At 48.1% G+C, this 25,812-nt stretch overlaps 1 protein-coding gene across 2 annotated transcripts; it reads left to right on the top strand.

The window, feature by feature from the left end:
* The first annotated feature begins 1,667 nt into the window (after positions 1–1,667).
* On the top strand, positions 1,668–25,774 carry DDB2 (damage specific DNA binding protein 2). 2 transcript variants are annotated; one of them, XM_030794586.1, is made up of 10 exons: positions 1,668–1,989; positions 3,065–3,201; positions 3,587–3,778; positions 19,237–19,382; positions 21,013–21,112; positions 21,197–21,374; positions 21,704–21,846; positions 24,260–24,424; positions 24,561–24,606; positions 25,361–25,774. In XM_030794586.1, exons 1-10 carry the CDS (start codon positions 1,863–1,865, stop codon positions 25,408–25,410), a joined length of 1,284 nt encoding a protein of 427 aa, XP_030650446.1. In that variant the 5' UTR covers positions 1,668–1,862; the 3' UTR covers positions 25,411–25,774. The 2 variants fall into 2 exon arrangements, with proteins under 2 accessions (XP_030650446.1, XP_030650444.1); XM_030794584.1 differs by having other exon boundaries at positions 21,013–21,374.
* Positions 25,775–25,812: the final 38 nt, after the last annotated feature.

Consider the following 25,812-nt stretch of genomic DNA (forward strand, 5'->3'; position numbering starts at 1 on the left):
TTTGGGAGGCCGAGGCAGGCAGATCACAAGGTCAGGAGATCGAGACCATCCTGGCCGGGTGTGGTGGTGCGTGCCTCTAGTCCCAGCTGCTCCGGAGGCTGAGGCAAGGGAATCACTTGAACCCGGGAGGCGGAGATTGCAGTGAGCCGAGATTGTGCCACTGCACCCCAGCCTGGGTGACAGAGTGAGACTCTGTCTCAAAAAAAAAAAAAAAAAAAAAGCAGTGAGGAGGCTGGGCACAGTGGCTCACACCTGTAATCTCAGCACTTTGGCAGACCGAGGTGGATGGATGCCAGGAGTTCTAGACCAGCCTAGGCAACTTAGGGAGACTCTGTCTCTACAAAAAATGCAAAAATTAGCTGAGTGTTGTGGCGCGCACCTGTAGTCCCAGCTAGTCGGGAGGCTGAGGTGGGAGGATCGATGCTCAGGAAGTCCAGGCTGCAGTGAGCCCACATCCTGCCACTGCACTCCAGCCTGGGTGACAGAGAGAGGCCCTGTCTCAAAAAAAAGAAAGAAAGAGAAAGAAAGAAAGAACGAACGAACGAACGAATGAAAGAAAGAAAAAAAAAAACAGCCAATGACCAAACAAACAAAAAAGCAGTGAGAGCCAGACACGGTGGCTCATGCCTGTAATCCCAGCACTTTGGGAGGCAGAGGTGGGAGGATCACTTGAGCCCAGGAGGTCCAGACCAACGTGGGAAACATAGCAAGACCTTGTCTCTACAAAAATAAAAATAAAAAAATTAGGCTTGGGGATGCAGGTCTGCACGCCTACTTGGGAGGCTGAGGTGGGAGGATCAGGGAAACTTGAGGTCAAGGCTGCAGTGAGCTGTGATTACATCACTGCACTCCAGCCTGGGTAACGGAAGAAAGACACCGTCTCTAGAAAAAAAAAAAAAAAAAAAGGCAAGGAGTTCCAATCATTCTCCCTTCACAGAGAAGCAGCTTGGATTCGATGGGACTGCAGTTTCTGGAATCCGACTGCAAAGCTGACCGCTGGTAGAGCCCAGCTTCTAACTTAGGAAAGGCACTAGCTCTCTACAAAGCCGCCACGCCCCAACTACACCCTGTAGGGACCAGCCAATCCCAAAGCCCGAGCGGGCGTCATCACCAATTGCAAGGCGGGAGCCAGAGCCTTGGCTGGCACCAGGCCTCCTCCCCGGACCCGCAGAGGCCTGGCAGCGCTGCGTCTGAGGAGGGTTCGTGTCAGGAGGCCAAGGCTGGATGATCACTTAAGCCCAGGAGTTAAAGACTGGCCTGGACAACAAAGCGAGACCCCGTCTCTCCAGAAAAAGAAAAAAAAAAAGCAAAAAGAGAGAGAGAGAGAAATTAGCCGGGCGTGGTGGCGTAGCTTGTAGTCCCATCTACTTAGGAGGCTGAGGTGGGAGGATCGCTTGAGCCCAGGAGGTGGAGGCTGCACTGAGCTATGATCGCCCTACTGCCCTCCAGCGTGGGCGACAGAGCCAGACCCTGTCGCTAAAAAAAATAAAATAAAATAAAATAAATTAAAAAAACCATAAAGCCGGGGACCATCTTTGCTTCGGTCAGGTCAGCTGACCCGGGCTGGCACAGGCCCTGGCGCAGTTCCCGCCCCTCCCGGGAGCGCTGGCACCGCCCCTTGGCACCGCCCCCTCCCCGCGCCCCCGCCTTCCAGGAAGGGGCGGGGTCTCCGAGACGGGTGGGGCCGGAGCTCCAAGCTGGTTTGAACAAGCCCTGGGCATGTTTGGCGGGAAGTTGGCTTAGCTCGGCTACCTGTGGCCCCGCAGTTTTGTAGTCCCCGCCTTGTTTCTCCCCAGAGGCCTCTCAATCCTCCCTCCATGATCTTCGCATAGAGCACAGTACCCCTTCGCACGGAGGACGCGATGGCTCCCAAGAAACGCCCAGAAACCCAGAAGACCTCCGAGATTGTATTACGTCCCAGGAACAAGAGGAGCAGGAGTCCCCGGGAGCTGGAGCCCGAGGCCAAGAAGCTCTGTGCGAAGGGCTCCGGTACTGCCTGTGCCTGCTGCTTGAATATTTCCGCCTTTTGGGGTGCTCGCGCAGGAGGCTGCAGCGGGGGATGGGTGCTCCAAGGCTCCCGAGGCCCGCGCAGGTCACGGATGCCTCCGGCTGTGCATTCTACCTGCAGGTCCTTTGACACCAGAGTGTTTAGGCTTCAACACCCCTCCCGCTAGGTAACAGGAAGCAGATGAGCTCCGTAACAACAGACACGCGGACTTGTCAGATTCCTTGTTTGTATCAGGGTTCTTGCACTGTTAGGACGGCTTCAGAGAATCCTACCTTTCCTGGCGCTGTGCGTGCTGGATTTCATGGTCACGCTTGTTAGCTGCACGTCCTCGGTGGTCAGTTGTGAGGGCCCCCAATTCCTTCCCTCCTTAGAAAGCTCATTCTCTGAGGTTTACTGGGGCTTGAACCTGGGGCCATAAGGAGTTTCGAGACACTCAAAAACTGGAGCTGAGGCTTGTTAATCAAGTGGTTTTTGTCCATGAGAAGAAAGGATTGGTTGTCAAGACGTCGGACCTATAGTGATTGGGTCCTCAAATACAGTTTGGTGATCCGGAGTTGTTGCTTTATTGCTATTCTAATTTCACTTACCTCCCCAGAAGTAACCTAGTTAAGAGCATTTCCAGGCCTTCCTATTCCTTCTTTTCCTAAACGGTGACTTCTGCCATGCTGCCCTAAAATCTTTTTATTGTGCATTATATGTGAATTATAAAATTGTGACCCAGTCCCATCTCGAGTTTTGCAGCCCGAACTGGGAAGAGTTCTGCAGTGTACTTTATTCTCGTGTGTTTCTTTGGCTGGGTTCTCAGGAACCCTGCACGGTTGTATTTACTTTCACTTCAGACTTACTGTTTGTGGCAGTGTTTTGGGGAAGGGGCTAAATCCCCACTCATTTTTTTATTTCTGGTGCTGGGTGAGACCACACAGACATGGAAAGGCCGCAGGAGATGATGAGACAGAGATTAACCATGCCGAATGAAACAAGGCTTCCTTTCGGGGAATTCAGCACAAAAACCTTTCGTGAGATTGGAGAGGAAAATATGTCTGTTCTGCTTGGCAGGTCCTAGCAGAAGATGTGACTCAGACTGCCTCTGGGCGGGGCTGGCTGGCCCGCAGATCCTGCCACCATGCCGCAGCATCGTCAGGACCCTCCATGAGCATAAGCTGGGCAGAGCTTCCTGGCCATCTGTCCAGCAGGTAAGGCATTTTTTGCCTGAAGTCCTCAAGGGTTTGCACGTGCATTTTTACTATTGTATGCTCCCAAATTAGACGATGGCTTGGTTCACCAGCTTGTCAGAGTGGTCCTATCACCCAGACTGTGGTGACTGGCCTACTGGGCACTCAGCCAGGTAAAAAAAGTCTTATGTTGTAAAGGTCCCAGCTGGAATGCACTCTGCCCCTTTTGCTTTCCAAGATTATTAGTTCATGTACATTGCAAATATTTTCATGCACAGGGCAGGCAGTTAGCTTTCCTTTGGTGGGAGGACTTATCTCTAGGGCTCATCTATGAAGGAGGAAGAGATTGGCAGTTTACCCAGAACTTGGGTTTTAATTCAACCGAATTCATTTCTCTCTGTGGCAGGGGCTCCAGCAGTCCTTTCTGCACACTCTGGATTCTTACCGGATATTGCAAAAGGCTGCCCCCTTTGACAGGAGGGCTACATCCTTGGCGTGGCACCCGACTCACCCCAGCACTGTAGCTGTGGGTTCCAAAGGGGGAGATATCATGCTGTGGAATTTTGGCATCAAGGACAAACCCACCTTCATCAAAGGGGTGAGCAGTTCCCCATGCCAGGTCGTGCTAAAGAAGTGTTTGTTGGCTGGGCATGGTGATTCACGCCTGTAATCCCAGCACTTTGGGAGGCCAAGGTGGGCAGATCACCTGAGGTATGGAGTTTGAGACCAGCCTGGCCAACATGGTGAAACCCCATCTCTACTAAAAATACAAAAATTAGCTGGGCGTGGTGGCAGGCGCCTGTAATCCCAGCTACTCAGGAGGCTGAGGCAGGAGAATTGCTTGAACCCAGGAGGCAGAGGTTGCAGTGAGCCAAGATTGCACCACTACACTCCAGCCTGGGCAACAAGAGTGAAACTCCATCTCAAAAAATAATAATAATAATAATAAAATAAAATAAAAATAAGGAGTTGAAAGCATGAAAGGAATATTGATGTCATCCAGTAATCGTCAGGAAGAGGACTGGGATGAAAAGTAACTGTGGGCATTTTCAAATACGTAAATGATGATGATCTATATTTTTCTAATGCCTGTCCTTAAAATACTAGAAGATATAGACTATTGATCACCCATAGAATTATAGCCCCTTCTGGGCTGGGCGCAGTGGCTCACGCCTGTAATCCTAGCACTTTGGGAGGCCAAGGTGGGCTGACCATGAGGTCAAGAGATCGAGACCATCCTGGCCAACATGGTGAAACGCTTTCTCTACTAAAAATACAAGAAATTAGCTGGATGTGGTGGCGTGTGCCTGTAGTCCCAGCTACTTGGGACACTGAGGCAGGAGAATCGCTTGAACCCGGGAGGTGAAGGTTGCAGTGAGCCGAGATCGCGCCACTGCACTCCAGCCTGGGCAACAGAGCGAGACTCCATCTCAAAAAAAAAAAAGAATTGAAGCCCCTAGTTACCACATTGACCTCATCTTACGCCACTGTCTTTTCTCACTTCCTATGCTGTAGCCACACCAGCTGTTTCTATTCCTGAAACCGGGTCTCTGTAATTGCTGTTCCCTTTGACTGGAGTGCTTTTCCCCATGGTCTTCTCATGGCTGGCGTCTTCTCTGCAGGTCTTTGCTGATTCTACCTCTTCAAAGATGCTTTCACTGGTTGTCCTTACTCATAACGTAGATCCCACTCCTCCACCGTCATTCCCTGTATCATTACCCTGCTTCATGTTTCCCCCAAGTGTTGATCAGTGTGTGAGATTTGATGCTTATTTGTATGTTTGCCCACCGATGGCAGGGACCTTTCCTTTCTGGTTCACCATTCTATTCCCAGTGCCTGGAACAAAGTTTGGCCTAGAGTAGCTGCTTTATATTTGTTGAATGAATGAGGGGCTTGAAGTGTAATTGAGCAGATGGGATGTATACATACGAGGTAATTAACAATACAGATGCCAAGTGCTACAGAATGTGAAAGAAGGAAGAACCCCTTGTGAATTGGAGTCAATAGAGAAGACTCCATGGATGAGTGAGGAGGAGCAGTATTACATAAATGGAGAGAAAAGAAGGAAAGACGTAGTGTGGTTGGGTGAGGTTTGGCACAGAGTTCTTGGGAATGGTCTTTGTTGTGCTAGAGTTTATCATCCATTGCGGAGGGGTGAGTGCGTCGTCCCCTCTAGGACCTTTAGCCAGCCCAGCTGGTGGCTGACACTGGAGGGCTGTGCTGTGAAAAGTGACACTGGGTTTAGAGCAGGAGCCACAAACTTATATGGCTCCAGAAGCCAAACAGAGTGGAAAAAAAAAAAAAAAAGAATGTATGGTGGTAGGGTCAGGGGTAACTAGAGATGACTGTTGTGCAAAAATGTAGGTCTTGTGGTATCAGATGTGATTTTTCTCAAAGACACAAATCCTCATTTTTTAAATGTCATATATCTTGAGTTTAAAAAAATTGTAAAATACACGTAACATAAAATGTATCACCTTAACCATTTAAAACTTTTTTTTTTTTTTGAGACACAGTCTCGCTCTGTCACCCAGGCTGGAGTGCAGTGGCGCGATCTCGGCTCACTGCAAGTTCCGCCTCCCGGGTTCACGCCATTCTCCTGCCTCAGCCTCCCCAGCAGCTGAGACTGCAGGCGCCCGCCACCATGCCCGGCTAATTTTTGTATTTTTAGTAGAGACGGGGTTTCACCGTGTTAGCCAGGATGGTCTCCATCTCCTGACCTCGTGATCCACCCGCCTCAGCCTCCCAAAGTGCTGGGATTACAGGTGTGAGCCACCGCACCCAGCCAAGTTTTTAAAAAATAATGATAAAATACATATAACATGAAATTTACTTTCGTAACCATTTTAAAGTGCACAGTTCAATGGCATTAGGTAAATTGTGTAAACAGTCTCCAGAACTTCATTATTTTATTTTTTTTTATTTTTTGAGTCTCATTCTGTCACCCAGGCTGGAGTGCAGTGACACAATCATAGCTCACTGCAGCCTCCACCTTCCTGACTCAAGGAATCCTCCGGCTTCAGCCTCCCATGTAGCAGGGACTACAGGTACGCACCACCATGCCTGGCTAATTTTTCGAGATGTGGTCTCTCTATATTGCCCAGGCTGGTCTCAAACTACTAGCCTCAAGCAATCCTTCTGTCTTGTCTTCCCAAATTGCTTGGGATTACAGGGCTGAGCCACTGTGCTGGGCCTCTAGAACTTCTTAATATTGGCACTGAATAAAATTAAACACACGTCTCAGCTGAACTCTGCTTCAGCCCACTATTTTTCTAGCTCTGGTTTAAAGGTTGACATGAGGGGGAACCCAGGAGGAGGTCTCTTTATTTATTTATTTGTTTGTTTATTTATTTTTTTGAGATGGAGTCTCACTCTGTTGCCCAGGCTGGAGTGCAGTGGCGCAATCTCGGCTCACTGCAAGCTCCGCCTCCCGGGTTCACGCCATTCTCCTGCCTCAGCCTCCGAAGTAGCTGGGACTACAGGCGCCCGCCACCACACCTGGCTAATTTTTTTATATTTTTTAGCGGAGATGGGGTTTCACCATGTTAGGCAGGATGGTCTCGATCTCCTGACCTCGTGATCCACCCGCCTCAACCTCCCAAAGTGCTGGGATTACAGGCGTGAGCCACTGCGCCCGGCCAGGAGGAGGTCTCTTAAGTGGAGGGATTTGGAGAGCAGACCACCAGAAAAGGCCAGGTTAGACAGGTGCGGGAGACTGGAATTCAAGGTGTGAGATGGGTGTTCAAGGAACAAGTGCCAGAAGCCCCCAGAAGGGCAGTCAGAGGAGTGCTGCAGACAGAGTGGGGTAGGTTTCCTGCCCAGCTAAAGAGGCAGGTGACCACCAGTAAGGCAGCTTGAAGTTGAAGTCAGAACCCAGAGCTCAGACAGGAAGAAATTGGCACCTATTTCAAGTGTACAATTTGGCTATTCTCAGCCTATGGGGTAGTCCTACTCCAGAGGAGCAGTAAGAAAAAAAGAATAAATTGTACAATTTGATGAGTTTTGACATATGTGTACAACTGGGAAGCCATCACCACGATTAAAATAACTCCCATTTCCCCACCCTTTGTAGTATATTTGGAGAGTGATAGATAGATGAGTTATCTGTGCCCCTTTGTAATCCACCCCTTTCTACCCAATATCTTGTTCACTGTAAACTGCTGATCTATTTTTTATTTTTAGAAATTACATTTTCTGGCCGGGCGCGGTGGCTCACGCTTGTAATCCCAGCACTTTGGGAGGCCGAGGCGGGCGGATCACGAGGTCAGGAGATCGAGACCACGGTGAAACCCCGTCTCTACTAAAAATACAAAAAATTAGCCAGGCATAGTGGTGGGCGCCTGTAGTCCCAGCTACTCGGAGAGGCTGAGGCAGGAGAATGGCGTGAACCCGGGAGGCGGAGCTTGCAGTGAGCCGAGATTGCGCCACTGCACTCCAGCCTGGGTGACGGAGCGAGACTCCATCCCAAAAAAAAAAAAAAAAAAAGAAATTACATTTTCTAGAATTAAATATAAATAGAATCATAGAATATATGCTCTTTTGTTTTTGTTCTAGCTTCTTTCAGTATAATTATTTGAAATTTATCCACATTTTTATGTGTAGTTTTTTTTTCTTTCTGAATAATGGTTCATTGTTTTTTGTTTTTTTTTTTAGGACAGGGTCTTGCTGTGTCACTCAGGTGTGATCATGGTTCAGCACAGCCTCAACCTCCTCAGCTCAAGCGATTCTCCCACCTCAGCCTCCTGAGTAGCTGGCATTGCATGCACAGGCCACCATACCTGGCTAATTTTAAAATTTTGTTATAGAGACAGAGGTCTCACTATGTTGCACAGGCTGGTTTCAAACTCCTGGCCTCAAGCAATCCTCCTGCCTTAGCCTCCCAAAGTGCCAGGTTTATAGGCGTGAGCCCCTGCACCCAGCCGCATTGTACTGATATGATACAGTTTATTCATTTACCTGTTGAAGGACATTTGAATTTTTTTCTAGTTTTTGAATGCAACATATAAAGCGGCTGTGAACATTCACGTACAAGCATTTGTGTTGATATATGTTTTCATTTTTCTTGGGTAAATACTTAGCAGTGGAATGCCTGGATTATAGAGTAGGAATGTTTTAAAGATACTTTTTAAATGAGAAAAGGTTTTTCTATTTGCCCACATATTGTCATTTCCAGTGCTTTCATTCTTTCATGTGATCCAGATTTCCTTTTGGTAATATTTTCCTTCTGCCTGAAGAAATTCCTTTCATATTTCTTATAATGCAGATTGGTGATAAATACTTTCCACTGTTGTTTATCTCGAAAAGTATTTTGCCTTTATTTTGAGGGAGGATGTTTTTGCTAAGTATAGAATTCTAGGTTCACAGTTTTTAAAATTATTTAACTTTTATTTTTTAATTGATAAATTAAAATTGTATTTACTTATTGCATACAATATATTTGTTCACGGTTTTCTTCCGTCAGTACTTTAAAGATGATATATGCTGGGCACGGTGGCTCACGCCTGTAATCCCAGCACTTTGGGGGGCCAAGGCAAGTGGATCATTTGCGATCATGAGTTTTAGACCAGCCTGGCTAACATGGTGAAACCCCGCCTCTACTAAAAGTACAAAAATTAGCTGGGTGTGGTGGCGCTCACCAGTAATCCCAGCTACCCGGGAGGCTGAGGCATGAGAATATTGAACCTGAGAGGCAGAGGTTGCAGTGAGCCGAGATGGTGTCACTGCACTCCATTCTGGGTGACAGAGCGAGACTGTGTCTCAAAAATAAATAAATAAGGCCGGGCGCGGTGGCTCACACCTGTAATCCCAGCGCTTTGGGAGGCCGAGGTGGGCAGATCACGAGATCAAGAGATCGAGGCCATCCTGGCTAACACGGTGAAACCCTGTCTGTACTAAAAATACAAAAAAAATTAGCCAGGCGTGGTGGCGGGCGCCTGTAGTCCCAGCTACTCCAGAGGCTGAGGCAGGAGAATGGCGTGAACGCAGGAGGCAGAGCTTGCAGTGAGCCGAGATCGGCCAATTCACTCCAGCCTGGGCGACAGAGCAAGACTCCGTCTAAAATAAATAAATAATAAAAATAAAGACGATTTCCAGTTGGGCTCAATGGTTCATGCCTGTAATCTCAACACTTTGAGAGGCTGAGCCTGGGGGACCTCTTGAGGCCAGGACTTTAAGACCAGCCTAGGAAACACAGCAAGACCCCATCTCTACAAAAAATAAATCTTAAAAATTAGCTAGTGGCTCAAACTTGTAGTTCTAGCTATTCGAGAGGCTGAGGTGGGAGAATTGCTTAAGCCCAGGAGTACAAGGCTTCAGTGAGCTAGGCAAGCCTGGGTGACAGAGCAAGATCCTGTCTCAATTAAAACGAAACAAAACATCCTGATGAGAAGTCTGCTACTGTCCTTATGTTCCTCTCTATGTAATTTTTCTTCTGGTCACTTTAAAAATGATTATGATGTGCTTGGGGGGCGGGGATCACTAAGCTTCTTTGATTTATGGATTTTTTTTTTTCTTTTTGAGACAGAGTCTCGCTCTGTCGCCCAGGCTGGAGTGCAGTGCCACAATCTCGGCTCACTGCAACCTCTGCCTCCAGGGTTCAAGCGATTCTCCTTGCCTCAGCCCTCCGAGTAGCTGGGATTACAGGCGCCCACCACCTCGCCTGGCTAATTTTTGTATTTATTTATTTTTATTTTTTAGTAGAGACAGGGTTTCACCATGTTGGCCAGGCTGGTCTTGAACTCCTGACCTCTGGTGATCCGCCCACCTCGGCCTCCAGAAGTGCTGGGATTACAGGCGTGAGCCACCTCACCCAGCCCATTATTTCTTACAAGTAGTTTAAAACGAAGATAAAGAACAGTTCTTTTTTTCTTGGGACTCCAATTACATATTGTCCTGCAGGTGATTGATGCACTGTTAATTTTTGTCTTTTTCCCTGTTTCATTTTGTACAGTTGTTCACTGATCTTTACTTCTGTAATATCTAACCTTCTGCTGTCAATCCCTCCCTCCCTCCCTCCTTCCTTCCTTCCTTTCTCTCTCTTCTCTTCCCTTCTCTTTTTTTTTTTTTTTTTTTCTTTTTATTTTGAGATGGAGTCTCACTCTGTCGCCCAGGCTGGAGTGCAGTGGCACGATCTTGGCTCACTGCAAGCTCCGCCTCCTGGGTTCATGCCATTCTCCTGCCTCAGCCTCCCGAGTAGCTGGGACTACAGGTGCCCACCACCACACCCAGCTAATTTTTGTATTTTTAGTAGAGACAGGGTTTCACTGTGGTCTCGATCTCCTGACCTCGTGATCCGCCCGCCTCAGCCTTCCAAAGTGCTGGGATTACAAGCGTGAGCCACCACGTCCCGCTTCCCTTCTCTTTCTTGCCTGTGCAGAGCAGGGCTACTCCATAGGCAAAGTAGCCAGCGTCTTTTTCATTTCAGATACTGTATATCCCCTCTAGAAGTTTAATTTGGGTCTTTTTTCATGTCTTCCATTTCTCTCCTCATATTTATTATTTCCTCTTCTTTCTTTTTTGAGATGAGGTCTCACTCTCTCTTCCAGGCTGGAGTGCACTGGCACGATCTCAGCTCACTGCAACCTCCGCCTCCCAGGTTCAAGCGATCCTTCTGCCTCAGCCTCCTGAGTAGCTGGGATTACAGATGTGCACCACCACACCCAGCTAATTTTTGTGTTTTTAGTAGAGACCAAGTTTCGCCATATTGGCCAGGCTGGTCTCAGACTCCTAACCTCAAGTTATCCGCCTGCCTTGGCCTCCCAAAGTGCTGGGATTACAGGGTTGAGACACTGTGCCTGGCCCGATCCTGTGTCTTTAAAAAAAAAAAAAAAATCTCTAACTAAAGTAATACTGCTTTTAAAAAAAAACATTGTGGGCCAGGCTCAGTGGCTCACGCCTGTAATCCCAGCACTTTGGGAGGCTGAGGTGGATGGATCACAAGGTCAGGAGATCGAGACCATCCTGGCCAACATGGTGAAACCCCGTCTCTACTAAAAATACAAAAAATTAGCCAGGCGTGGTGGCGGGCGCCTGTAATCCCAGCTACTCGGGAGGCTGAGGCAGGAGAATCACTTGAACCCGGGAGGCAGAGGTTGCAGTGACCTGAGATTATGCCACTGCACTCCAGCCTGGGCAACAGAGCGAGACTCCATCTCGATTTAAAAAAAAAAAAAAACTGGTAGAAAACACATAAAACAATTTCCAATCTTTACCATTTTTAAGTGTACAGTTTAGTAATGTTAACTATATTCACACTGTTATGCAACAGATCACTAGAACTTTTTTCTTATAAAACTGAAACTCTATACCACCGAACAAGTCTCCACTTCTCCCTCCCCTTAGCCCCTGGCAACCACAGTACTACTTTCTGTTTCTGTGAGTTTGACCACTTTAGATATCTCATCTAAGTGGAATAATACAGTATTTGTCTTTTTGTGACAGGCTTATTTCACTTAATGCAGTGTTTTAAGATTCATCCATGGTGTAGCATGTGGCAGAATTTCCTTTTTTAAGGCTGAATAATATTCCATTGTTTGTGTGTACCACCTTTTGTTTATCTGTTTATTCATTGATAGACACTTGGGTTGATTTCATGTTTTGGCTATTGTGAATAATGCTGCAGTGAATATGGATGTGCAAATATCCCTTTGAGACCCCGATTTCAGTTCTTTGGGGCTTATGCCAATAAGTAGGATTGCTTCATCAAATGGTAATTGTGTTGTTCATTTTTTGAGGAACCGCTATACTGTTTTCCATACTGGATATACCATCTCACGTTCCCATCAGCAGTGTAGAAATGTCCCAACTTCTCCACTTCCTCACCAACATTTATTTTCTTTTTTTTTTTTTGAGATGGAGTCTCCCTCTGTCACCCAGGCTAGAATGTAGTGGCGCAACCTCAGCTTACTGCAACCTCTGCCTCCCGAGTTCAACTGATTCTCCTGACTCAGCCTCCAGTAGCTGAGATTATAGGCGCACACCACCATGCCCGGCTAATTTTTGTATTTTTAGTAGAGACGAGTTTTGCCATGTTGGCCAGGCTGGTCTTGAACTCTCGACCTCAGGTGATTCATTTGCCTTGGCCTCCCAAATTGCTGGGATTACAAGCGTGAGCCGCCATGCTTGGCCTTTTCTGTTTTTTTGATAGTGGCCGTCCTAAGGGATGTGAGGTGATAGCAGTGTAGTTTCATTTGCATTTCTCTAATGATTAGTGATGTTGAGCCTTTACGTGTGCTTCTTGGCCATTTGTATATTTTCTTTGAAGGAATGTCCATTCAAGTCTTTTGCCTTTTTTTTTTTTTTTTTTTGAAACAGGGTCTTACTTGGTCACCCAGGCTGCAGTACAGTGGCACGATCATAGCTCACTGCAGCCTCGAACTTCTGGGCTCCAGTGTTCCCGCTGCCTCAGCCACCTGAGTAACTGGGACTGCAGGTGCTCACCACCATACCTTGCTAACTTTGTTTTGTTTTGTTTTTTTCGCTGTCTCTTACAGAAAGGACCTACTAAGTTAAAAAAAATTTTTTTTATAGAGATTGGGTCTTGCTATGTCTCCCAGGCGGTCTTGAACTCCTGTTTGCCTGTTTTTTAGTTGGGTTATTTGTTGTTGTTTTGTAGGGGTTCTTTATATATTCTGGATATTAACCTTTTTTTTTTTTTTTTTTTGAGTTGGAGTTTCGCTCCTGTTGTGCAGGCTGGAGTGTAATGGCTCAATCTCGGCTCACTGCAATCTCCATCTCCCGGGTTCAAGCAATTCTCCTGTTTCAGCCTCCTGAGTAGCTGGGATTACAGGCATGCACCACCATGCCTGGCTAATTTTTGTATTTTTAGTAGAGACAGGGTTTCACCATGTTGGCCAGGCTGGTCTTGAACTCCTGACCTCAGGTGATCCACCCATCTCGGCCTCCCAAAGTGCTGGGATTACAGGCGTGAGACACTGCGCCCGGCCATGATATTAACCTTTTATCAGATCTATGATTTGAAAATATCTTCTCCCACTTCATAGATTGCCTTTTCACTCTGTGGATTGTTTCTTTTGATGCCTGAATTTTTTTTTTTTTTTTTAATTTTGAGATGGAGTTTCACTCTTGTCGCCCAGGCTGGAGTGCAATGGTGCAATCTTGGCTCACTGCAACCTCCGCCTCCCGGGTTCAAGCAATTCTCCTGCCTCAGCCTCCCAAGAAGCTGGAATTACAGGTGCCCGCCACCACGCTCAGCTAGCCCAATTGATTTTTAATAGTTAAACCAACTGTGCATTCTTGGAATAAGTTCATCCTGGCCATAACGTATTTATCGTTTTTAAATATTACTGGATTGAGCTGGCAAATATTTTAAGATCTTTGCATTTGTGTTCATGTGTAAAATTGGCCAAATCCTTGTCACATTTGTGTATCAAGATTATGCTGATTTCTGGCCAGGCGCGGTGGATCACACCTGTAATTCCAGCACTTTGGGAATCCGAGGCAGTCGGATTATGAAGTCAGGAGATGGAGACCATCCTGGCCAACATGGTGAAACCCCGTCTTTGCTAAATATGCAAAAATTAGCTGGACGTGGTGGTGCACTCCTGTCATCCCAGCTACCGGGGAGGTTGAGGCAGGAGAATTGTTTGAACTTGGGAAGTGGAGGTTGCAGTGAGGCGAGATTGTGGCAGTGCACTCCAGCCTGGCAACAGAGTGAGGCTCCATCTCAAAACAAAACAAACAAGCAAACAAAAAAAGATTATGCTGATTTCTGAGAATTGCTTGAGCCCAGGAGGCAGAGGTTGTAGTGAGCCGAGTGCACCACTGCAGTCCAGCCTGAGCGACAGAGCATGACGCTGTCTCAAAAAAAAAAAAAATTATGCTGCCCTCTTTAGCTTGGGAATTATTCCTTCTTTTTCTAGTCTGTGGAGAGGGAGGGTTTAACATCAATATCTGGCTGGGTGCAGTGGCTCACTCCTGTAATCTCAGCACTTTGGGTGGCCAAGGTGGGCAGATCACCTGAGGTCAGGAGCTCGAGACCAGCCTGGCCAACATGGCAAAACCCTGTCTCTACTAAAAATACACAAAAATTTGCCGAGCATGGTAGCAGTTACTTGTAATCCTAGCTACTCGGAAGGCTGAGGCAGGAGAATTGCTTGAACCCAAGAGGCAGAGGTTGCAGTGAGCCAAGATTGTGCCACTGCACTCCAGCCTGGGCAACAGCGTGGGACTCCATCTCAAAAAAAAAAAAAAAAAAAAAAAGAAGGAAAGATCAATATCTCTTCCTCAGCCAGGTCCAGTGGCTCAGGACTGTAATCCCCGCACTTTGGGAGGCCGAGGCAGGCGGATCATTTGAGGTCAGGAGTTCGAGACCAGCCTGGCCAACATGATGAAACTCCGTCTCTCCTAAAAATACAAAACTTAGCTAAGCGTGGTGGCGTGAGCCTGTAATCCCAGGTACTTGGGAGGCTGAGGCTGGAGAATTGCTTAAACCCAGGAGGCGGAGGTTGCAGTGAGCTCAGATCGCACCATTGCACTCCAGCCTGGACTACAGAGTGAGACTCCATCTCAAAAAAAAAAAAAAAAAATTATATCTATCTGTCTGTCTGTCTGTCTGTCTATCTATCTATATCTATCTATCTATCCATCTATCAGTCGTCTTCCTCTTTCTTCATCTTCTTTTTCCTTTCCTGAACAGTTCAAACCAAAAGTCATTAGGTAGGATCAATCAAGATAGATGTTTACGTAGTAGAGAGGCTACAGTGCTGGAAGTGCCAGATGCTGGGGCCCCTGAAGCTGAGGTGAATGTCATTACAGGTGGCAGGTGGCAGCTCAGTACATAGAGACTGGGCCCAAGCAAGATCAGAAGGGCATCCATGCAGGCAGGGGTGAAGAGTCGAGGAGGCTGGGCATGGAATAGTGAAATCTGAAGCGGGGGTGAGGATGCTGAACCACAGGGAGGCCTAGAGTGGGGTGGTGGAGTCAAGTGGGGTGAGCAGGGCTTTTGCATGGAGAGGGGCGGCCGTGGCGCCTGATGTGGGCAAGGAAGTTGCGTCTGCATGGTTGAGGGAGTGGAGAGAGGGGAGAGGGTGATTGTGCCCTCGGGAGGGTAAAAGAGTCCAAGCATCCTAAGGAAGATGTGCATTTGGGGAGTGTGTGGCAGCGATAGTGGAAGACTGGTTACATACAAGGAGATTAATCAAATATGTAAGTATATTGAGTAAAATGGGAACCACATTTTTCACTGTCAAAGAAGGGAATTATAAACATGGAAAGAGAGAAACTCGAATAAACTCTGTGGTGTTGAATTTGAATTGAAGACATTGATATGAATTTAAGGTTTTCAGTATACAAAGTAAAGACAGTTGTGAAGCAATCTGATTGCAGATTCCTTTTACATTTTTATTACCTTAATCTTTTGTAAGTATCTCACCCTATGCTTAATTTGATGGCTCTTTTTTTTTTTTTTTTTTTGAGAAGGAGTCTCGCTCTTTCACCCAGGCTGGAGTGCAGTGGTGCGATCTCAGCTCACTGCAGGCTCCGCCCCCCGGGGTTCACACCATTCTCCTGCCTCAGCCTCCCGCGTAGCTGGACTACAGGCGCCCGCCACCTCGCCCGGCTAATTTTTTGTATTTTTAGTAGAGACAGGGTTTCACCGTGTTAGCCAGGATGGTCTCGATCTCCTGACCTCGTGATCCGCCCGCCTCAGCCTCCCAAAGTGCTGGGATTACAGGCGTGAGCCACTGCACCCGGCCGATGGCTCTTCTTTTTTTTTTTTTTTCCTAATAGAGACAGGATCTTGCTCTGCTGCCCAGGCTGGAATGCAGTGGCAGGATCAGAGCTTACTACAGCCTTGAACTCCTGGGCTCAAGTCATCATCCCGCCTCAGCCTCTCGAATAGCTATGAGCACAGGTGTGCACCATCACTCCCAGCTAATTTTTAATAATTTTTTACAGAGGCTGGACCCAGTGGGTTATGCCCGTAATGGCACTTTGGGACGCTGAGGTGGAAGGATTGCTTGAGCCCAGGAATTTGAGACCGGCCTGAGTTACATAGTGAGACCGTGTCTCTAAAAAACAAAAACAAAAAAAAAATTCGGTGACACACACTTATAGCCCCAGCTACTTGGGAGGCTGAGGCGGGAGGATTGCTTGAGCCCAGGAGGTTGGGGCTACACTGAGCCAGGATTGCACCAGTGCATCAAGGTTTCAAACTCCTGGCCTTAAGCGATTCTCCTGCCCCGGCCCCCCAGAATACTGGGATTATAGATGTGAGCTACTGTGCCCAGCCAATAGCTATTATTTTTGCAACTTATTATCGAGTTCTTCCAAAGCTTTCAACACAGCTTTTATAGTAGTAATAATGGGCTTTGTTTTTTCACGTATTTCATCAGTTTACGTGCTTAATTAAATTTGGTATTAATTGCAGTAAAAGATACAATTGGAATAAACAGGTTTGAGAACAACTACAACCAAGCCTTGGTTTGGTAAGCATAGAACTCGACTGGAGGGAGCAGAAGATTGTCATACTATCAGCAAGCATTTGGCAGACCATGAGCATTAGAATGACCGTGAGGTCAGAACGTTTTATAGAGGGAAGGGAACGTGCCAGTTAGTATGTTGCAATAGCGGTTGTTGCATAGAAGAACTTGTACAGGTCTATGAGGCTGGGATAGCTGCAGCGTAAAGAAGAAGTAGAAAAGGTGGAGACAGGCGGAGAAGTGGAGAACTTTACATCTTGGGGATGTAAAGTTCTTAAAACAGTGCCTGACCGGGCGCAGTGGCTCACGCCTGTAATCCCAGCACTTTGGGAAGCCAAGGCAGGCCAATCACCTGAGGTCGGGAGTTAGAGACCAGCCTGACCAACATGGTGCAACCTGTCTTTACTAAAAATACGAAAATTAGCCGGGTGTGATGGTGTGGACATGTAATCCTAGCTACTCAGGAGGCTGAGGCAGGAGGATCACTTGAATCCAGGAGGTGGAGGCTGCAGTGAGCTGAGGTTGTGCCACCGCACTCCAGCCTGCGCGACAGAGCAAGGCTTCATCTCAAAAAAAAAAAAAAAACAACAACAAAGAAAATCCCCCCAAAAAACCAGTGCCTCGTACATAGTAAGCACTTAATAAGGTTAAGCCATTGATATTATCATGGTTATTTTCATCATCATTTTCTGGGACGTCTGGAAGAATAGGAAGGGGCACGGATCTGACTCCTGCCCCCCTAACTCAGCCACTGCTCTGAGCTGAAGCTCTTCTAAAGAGAGCACTGTGGGAATAACAGATTATGGCACATCCATACAATGGAATACCTCAGCAATAAGATGAGATGAGCTCTTGATACAGCAAACTCAGATGAATCTCAGAGGCATGATGAGTGAAATGAAACAAGACAGTCTCAAAAGGTTGCATACTGCCTAATTCATTTACATGACATTCTTTTTTTTTTTTTTTTTTGAGACGGAGTTTCGCTCTTGTTGCCCAGGCTGGAGAGCAATGGCACGATCTCGGCTCACTACAACCTCCACCTCCCGGGTTCAAGTGATTTTCCTGCCTCAGCCTCCTGAGTTGCTGGGATTACAGGCATGCGCCACCACGCCCGGCTATTTCGTATTTTTAGTAGAGACGAGGTTTCTCCATGTTGGTCAGGCTGGTCTTGAACTCCCCACCTCAGGTGATCCGCCCGCCTCGGCCTCCCAAAGTGCTGGGATTACAGGCGTGAGCCACCGCGCCCGGTCAACATTCTATTTTTAATTTTATTTTATTTTATTTTTAGAGACAGGGTCTTGCTCTGTCACCCACGCTAGAGTGCAGTGATGTGATCGCAATTCACTGCAGCCTCGACCTCCAGGCTTCCGTCATCCTCCCACCTCAGCCTTCTGAGTAGCTAGAACCACAGGCACCTACCACCATGCCTAAATTGTGTGTGTGTGTGTAGAGATGGGGTCTCTCTATATTGCTCAGGCTGGTCTTAAACTCCTGGCCTCAAGCGATCCCCCTGCCTCAGTCTCCCCAGGTGTTGGGATTACTGTGCTCAGTCTATAGGACATTCTATGGGGCAAAACAATAGTGATGGAGAATAGATCAGCCAGGGGCTGGGGCAAGGGGAGGGTGTGATTGCAATGGGATACCACGGTGGAGTTTTTGGGCTGTTGGAAATGTTCTGCATCCTGATTTGGGTGGTGGTTATTTAAATCTATACATATGTTAAAATTCAGAGAACTGTATACCCCAAATTTGCTATATGTTAATTTAAAAAAAAAAAGTAAAAATAAAGCCTTAAGAAATGAAGGGAGGCTGGGCACGGTGGCTCACGCCTGTAATCCCAGCACTTTGGGAGGCCAAGGCTGGCGGATTACCTGAGGTCAGGAGTCCCAGACCAGCCTGGCCAACATGGTGAAACCCCATCTCTACTAAAAATATACAATTTAGCCATGTGTGGTGGTGGGCACCTGTAATCCCAGCTGCTTGGGAGGCTGAGGCAGGAGAATCGCTTGAACCTGGAAGGCGGAGGGTTGGCAGTGAGCCGAGATCGGCGCCCATTGCACTCCCAGCCTGGGTGGACAGGAGGCCAGGGACTCCCATCTCAAAAAAATAAAAAAAAAAAAAAAAAAAAAGAAAGAAACGAAGGGGCCAGGCAAAGTGGCTCACGCCTGTAATCTTAGCACTTTGGGAAGCCGTGGCAGGAGGATCACTTGAGCTCAGGAGTTCAAGACCAGCCTGGGCAACATGACAAAATCCCATCTTTCAAAAAAAAAAAAATACAGAAATTAGCTGGACATGGTGGCACGCACCTGTAGTCCCAGCTACTTGGGAGGCTGAGGTGGGAGGGTCGCCTGAGCCCAGGAGATTGAGGCTGCAGTGAGCCATGTTTGTGCCACTGAACTTCAGCCTAAGTGGCAGAGAAAGACTCTATTTCAAAGGAGAAGAAAAAGAAGTGAAGGCCCTGTGGAGAGCATCCTAGTGTTTAGGTGTCTAAGCTGACCTGGCCCCAAGCGCTGCTCGAGGGGTGCTTCTGTGACGGCGCAGCACACGTGCCCAGGCCTGGTTCCTCCCTGCCAGGCCCATCATCACTCACTGGCTTTTTCCTTCCTCGTGTTAGATTGGAGCTGGAGGGAGCATCACTGGGCTGAAGTTTAACCCTCTCAATACCAACCAGTTTTACGCCTCCTCAATGGAGGGAACAACTAGGCTGCAAGACTTTAAAGGCAACATTCTACGAGTTTTTACCAGCTCAGACACCATCAAGTGAGTAGTTTAACTAGCAGGGGAAAGGGCTTCTAAGCTTAGGTGTGGTTCCAGCAAGAGCATCCAGATGCCATTTCCTTAACCCAACCTGGCCCAGGGAAGAAAGGAAAGATGTCAGCCACTTTCCACCCTTCTTTCTTTTTCTCAAACTGCTCCTTGGCTGCGTCACTTTGGTCCAGGTGGGTTACTGCTTTGGGAAGGTGTTCTGGAGCCTCAGCTCTTCTGTAAGTCATACCTGTATTAGACTGGACCTTGGCCCTCACTAGATAAGCCAGCATGGCGTGGACCCAGAAAGCCAGCTAGAGAATGGAGCAACAGCTCAGAACCTGAGACTCAATTCCCAGCACTCACTGTGGTGTAATGACCTGACCTGTTCCTGGGTGGAAGCTTATACATGGATGGAATCTTTTCCATAAAGTGCTCTGGACTTCCCAAGAGAAAGTGGCTGGAGAAATTACAGAATGCGGCCAGGTGCAGTGGCTCATGCTTGTAATCCCAGCACTTTGGGACGCCAAGGTGGGTGGATCACCTGAGGTCAGGAATTCAAGACCAACCTGGCCAACATGGCGAAACCCCATCTCTACTAACAATACAAAAAATTAGCTGGGCGTGGTGGTAGGCCCCTGTAATTCCCAGCTACTTGGGAGGCTGAAGCAAGAGAATCACTTGAACCCAGGAGGCAGAGGTTGCAGTGAGCCGAGATTGCGCCATTGCACTCCAGCCTGGGCAACAAGAGCGAAACTCCATCTCAAAAAAAAAAAAAAAAAAAGAAAAGAAAAGAAATTACAGAATACTCATCGCTTTGATTTCCAGCTAGAGCCGTGACTCTTACTGCTCCCTGAGGAATTAAATGAGGGTGCTGGGATGTAACTAGCATTGGATGGGATCCTGGGCCCTCCCGCAGGGATGAGGAGTGCATGCGCAATTCAGCAGGCGATTGGATAGACAAGGCTCCAGGCTACTCTTCCGCAAGAAACCTTCCTGCTTGAAGATATTCATAGGGGATGGCAAAAGGCAGTGTAGCATGGATTTGAGGGTTTGAGAGAAAAACTGTGAGCTGGGCTCTTCTGGCTGCATAGCAGGATCCCTGAAGCACCCCCCTAGTCAGCCTCCCAGTCCAGTGGTTTGAGGGACCAGAAGAGCTCCTGGTTGTGTGTTTTTTCCCTCAGTGTTCAGAAGGGGGCAGAAGTGCCTTTCTAGCCAGCTCTGAGGAACAGGGCCAGGCAATCCCTCTTTGGCTTGTGTCTCCTTTGGCCCAAAGGGTGGAGAGTGAAAGGAGAGAGCAGTAAAGGAGGCTTGCTCAGAACCTGGGGTACGGGGCGGGGGCAGGCGTGCCTCGGGGCTTGCTTTATGGTCTGAGCTTCGTCTGCTTCAGGGACTCTTAGGAGCTGGGGATCCTGGGCCCAGCCATAACCAGACAGATTTCTGAGCCCCATTACCCAATCCCCTCTGTCTGGACGGTAGAGCAGTCTGAATGTTCCTCGCTAGGAATCCACGGCAAGACAGTTATTCATTCATTCAACAAATATTTATTGAATGCCCGCTGTGGGTTAGTCACCACAGCGGCAACAGTGAGTAAATAGGCCCATCTCTGTCCCCGAGAATCTTACAACACAGTCTCTCCCTACAGCATCTGGTTTTGTAGCCTAGATGTGTCTGCTAGTAGCCGAATGGTGGTGACAGGAGACAACGTGGGGAACGTGATCCTGCTGAACATGGATGGCAAAGAGGTGCGTTCTCCGAGGTCCTGCCTTTCCCTCCCTCACCCCTGCCTCGGTTCTGTGTCCCCACCTGAACCGAGCTCTTTTCTGCAGCTTTGGAATCTCAGAATGCACAAAAAGAAAGTGACGCATGTGGCCCTGAACCCATGCTGTGATTGGTTCCTGGCCACAGCCTCCGTAGATCAAACAGTGAAAATTTGGGACCTGCGCCAGGTTAGAGGGAAAGCCAGCTTCCTCTACTCGCTGCCGCACAGGCATCCTGTCAACGCAGGTGTGATATCCCAGACCTCGTCTCTCCTGCAGACCCTGCCTAGCTGACCACTGCTGGGGTTTTCCCTCATTGTGGAAGCCACTACGTCAAACCTTTACCCCTGATAGCGTCTGCCAAGCCGATGTCTGGGAACCTTTGTGGCTGTGGCTGTCCCCATCAGCTGCTGAGTTTCCAGAATTTTGTTGTTCACAGCCCAGATTCACCTCTTCCTTTCCGCTCCTGTCTGGAGAGGAGTGGGAGGGAGGGCACCCCTGCAGGAGAAGACCTGCAAGGCCAGGACCACAGAGGGCCTGTGGTTCCTTCAGCTCAGGTGCTTTTCACTTTGCCAGCTTGTTTCAGCCCCGATGGAGCCCGGCTCCTGACCACAGACCAGAAGAGCGAGATCCGAGTTTACTCCGCTTCCCAGTGGGACTGCCCCCTGGGCCTGATCCCGCACCCTCACCGTCACTTCCAGCACCTCACACCCATCAAGGTGAGTGGCGGTGGGAAGGAGCTCGCAGAAGGCGGCTGTGATCATGAGGCTGGAGCAGGTCAGCCCACGGTGGGGAAGGGCTGATGTGGTAAGCCTGCCACCCCAGATCGCTCCTGGCCCGAGCACAGAGCATCTCTTACCCTTTGGCTCTCTCTCTTCCTTTTATCCCACTTCTGCCATCCCATATGGTTGCGTTTTCTTTCTGTCTCTCTGATAAGGTATTTTTCTGAGTTTTTTCAGCCCAGCTCTGATCTCACTGTGAGAATTTTCAAAGATCCTGGCCCTCTGTTCTGTCTTCTCAGCTTCGGTTACCTGTGTACAGTTGACGCACAAACCTTCTTTTTTTTTTTTTTTTTTTTAAGGCAGGGTCTTGCTCTGTCACCCAAGTGGGAGTACAGTGGGGCAATCATGGTTCATTACAGCCTTGATCTGCCAGGCTCAAGCGATCCTCCTGCCTCATTGTTTTGTTTTTTTTTTTTGTAGAGACAGGGTATTCCTGTGTTACCCAGGCTGATCCTTTTTTTTTTTTTTTTTTCTTGAAACAGGGTCTTGCTCTGTCAAGAGCTGGAGTGCAGTGGCACAAACATAGCTCACTGCAGCCTCAACCTCCTGGGTTCAAGCAATCCTTCTGCCTTAGCCTTGGAAGTAGATTGGACTGCAGGTATGCGCCACCATACCCAGCTAATTTTTTTATTTTTTATAGAGATGGGGTTTTGCCATGTTGCCCAAGCTGGTCTTGAACTCCTGGGTTGAAGCCATCCTCCCACCTTGGCCTCCCAAAGTGCTGGGATTACAGGCATGAGCCACCACGCCTGGCAACTTTGCCTTCTTGGTTTGTCGTGCAGGTTTCCGTGCTTCTAATAATAAAAATAAGTCTTTTATTTTCCCACCTTTTCTCAGGCTCTTGTTAATAGCTTCTCTATCCTTAGTCCCCAAGACTAACAGCTTTCAAGTCCTTTGATGCCTTCTTGCCTGAGCCCCCATGCAGCCTGAGCTCTGCTAGTTCTGCATTCTTTTCCAAAACTACAGATCCTCTTCAAATCTTCAGGTTTTATGCCTGTACTTCTCTGGTCAGTTCAGCATAGTGGTGGAGAGCGCCAGTTTCCAGCAGCCAGAACCCCCGAGTCAGAATCCTTGGGCAAATTACTTATATTTTGGATCTGTTTCCTCATCTGCAAAAAGGGAATACTAGTCTCTAACTGATAGGGTTGTTGTGAGGATGAGTCAGTATACTTAAAGCACTTGGCCCCAGGCCCAGCACCTGGTAAGTACTGGTAAGTACTCAATAAATGATGATTGAATATTGAGTGGCCCCCATGTACGTCAATCACATCCAAGCTCTTAATAAATGTCAAGAATCCTTCCCCAGTTGGTGTTCCTGTTAATCCATCAGTGTTCCTGATAATCCATCTGTCTGCATGTCCCAGTCTGTATCTAGCCAGGTGTCGTAAGTCATTACAGCTTCCTGTGTGTGATTTGTGACTTATTTCTAAGCTTTCGCATGTACTATTTCTTCCTTTCTACCAACCATGTCTTTCTTCAAAACTTCCTTGAGAAGTTTAGGAAAATCCCATCCAATTCTGCCATTTTAATAACTGCCAGATTTGTTTTTAGTGGGGTGATCTGGGGAACGTGGGTTTCCTTCTCTTTTTTAGCCAGTAGCAATTTTACACTCAGCTCTTAGTTATTCGTGTTGATGGAGACGGAATGACAGTGGGGCTCCTCCAGAACTCAAGTCCTGTTAGGGTTTGGTCACCAGAGGCTTTTTCTGCTTTGTTGTAGGCCTCTTAGGTCAGTATCTGGGTCAGGCTGATGTTAAAACGTTTATCAGTTGGTATGATCTTAGGAAATGCAAATGAGGGAGAAGGCCTGAAGGTGCCCTGAGGGCCAGGGAGGCCAGCTAGGGATTAAAAATGTGCAATGGCAGAGGCACACACAACCTAAAACCATTCTCGTAGTTTTCTCTAAGACTTATCTCCATTATTAGGTTGGCTTGTTACTGGCAAATACTACTTTTTTTTTTTTTTTTTTGAGAGTCTTGCTCTGTCACCTAGGCTGGAGTGCAGTGGCATGATCTTTGCTCACTGCAACCTCCACCTCCTGGGTTCAAATGATTCCCCTGCCTCAGCCTCCCAAGTAGCTGGGACTACAGGCATGTGCCACCACGCCCAGCTAATTTTTTTTGGTATTTTTAGTAGGGGCGGGGTTTCACCATGTTAGCCAGGATGGTCTCGATCTCCTGACGTCGTGATCCTCCTGCCTCGGCCTCCCAAAGTGTTGAGATTACAGGCGTGAGCCACCGCGCTCGGCCCAAAGAATACTTTTGATGTTCCTCGTTGTCGATATTTGTTTTTGATGTCCCTCTTGATCATGTTCTGCGTGTACCCTCATAACCGGCCTCTCCATCTCCTAGGCAGCCTGGCATCCTCGCTACAACCTCATTGTCGTGGGCCGATACCCAGATCCTAATTTCAAAAGTTGTACCCCTTATGAATTGAGGACAATCGATGTGTTCGATGGAAACTCAGGGAAGATGATGTGTCAGCTCTATGACCCAGAATCTTCTGGCATCAGTTCGGTGAGGCTTGGGCCCTCAAATAATGATGGGAGGAAGCAGGGATTCAACCTACCTTATTGACCAAAAGTGACCAGAAATTAGGTGTCTCTGCTAATACCTTCACCCTCTCTTCATGTTGACACTCTTGTCTCTGCAGCTTAATGAGTTCAATCCCATGGGGGACACGCTGGCCTCTGCAATGGGTGAGTAGGAGGAGAACATCTCTGACTTGCTGCGCCCGATCCTACTTCCCAAGGTTCAGTGTGGGCCAGCCTCAGCCCTGCCCTGCCACATTCACCCCAGGGCAGTGGCCCGGAAGAAGATGGCTGGGAGACAGTGGTCTCTTTAGCCGAGGCTCTCCATTCCTCTGGCTTTGTCTTGGTCATGCAATACCTGGCTACTGTCCGATTTCCTAGTATTTCTTTTTTTTTTTTTTTTGAGACAGAGTCTCAGTCTGTCCCCCCAGGCTGGAGTGCAGTGGCGCAATCTCGGCTCACTGCAAGCTCCGCCTCCCGGGTTCACGCCATTCTCCTGCCTCAGCCTCCCGAGTAGCTGGGACTACAGGCGCCCACCAACACGCCCGGCTAATTTTTTTGTATTTTTAGTAGAGACGGGGTTTCACCGTGTTAGCCAGGATGGTCTTGATCTCCTGACCTCGTGATCCGCCTGCCTCGGCCTCCCAAAGTGCTGGGATTACAGGCTTGAGCCACCGCGCCCGACCAATTTTTTGTATTTTTAGTAGAGATAGGGTTTCACCCTGTTAGCCAGGATGGTCTCGATCTCCTGACCTCGTGATCCGCCCACCTCAGCCTCCCAAAGTGCTGGGATTACAGACTTGAGCCACTGCGCCCGGCCTTCCTAGTATTTCTTTACCAAATCCTGGGTTTGCCAGCCAGCCCCAGGCTCTGAGAGATTGGTAATGGAAGGTGTAAGTCAGACTGGTCTCACTCCTCCTAGGTTACCACGTTCTCATCTGGAGCCAGGAGGAAGCCAGGACACGGAAATGAGAGACACTAAAGAAGGTGTGGGCCAGACAAGGCCTTGGAGCCCACACATGGGATCAAGTCCTGCAAGCAGAGGTGGCGATTTGTTAAAGGGCCAAAAGTACCAAGCTTAGGGTTGGAGCAGGGGTGCTGGGACCTGGGGCACTGTGGGACTGGGACACTTTGGTGTTAATGCCCTGGACTTGCCTCCAGAGACTGCTCCAGAGTTGGTGACACAGCTGCCCCAAGGGCCCCTCTGTATCTAGCCTGGAACCAAGGTTATCTTGTAACTAAATGACTTTTCTCCTCTCAGTGGGTGGTAGCAGAGGGATCAAGCAGTTATTTGATTTGTGCTCACTTTTGATATGGCCAATAAAACCACACCGACAGCTTCTGCATGGATCTTCCAGAAGTGACCTGCTCAGA

This window comes from Nomascus leucogenys, chromosome 15 (genome assembly GCF_006542625.1).
Source record: "Nomascus leucogenys isolate Asia chromosome 15, Asia_NLE_v1, whole genome shotgun sequence".
Lineage (NCBI taxonomy): Eukaryota > Metazoa > Chordata > Mammalia > Primates > Hylobatidae > Nomascus > Nomascus leucogenys.

Bases quoted from the DNA above. Each gene is read 5' to 3' on its own strand.
- DDB2 (XM_030794584.1), top strand. From the start codon at position 1,863: ATGGCTCCCAAGAAACGCCCAGAAACCCAGAAGACCTCCGAGATTGTA. The intron at 19,383-21,012 runs GTGAGTAGTTTA...CTCTCCCTACAG, and splicing joins ACCAGCTCAGACACCATCAA to CATCTGGTTTTGTAGCCTAG. The intron at 21,375-21,703 runs GTGTGATATCCC...TCACTTTGCCAG, and splicing joins CAGGCATCCTGTCAACGCAG to CTTGTTTCAGCCCCGATGGA.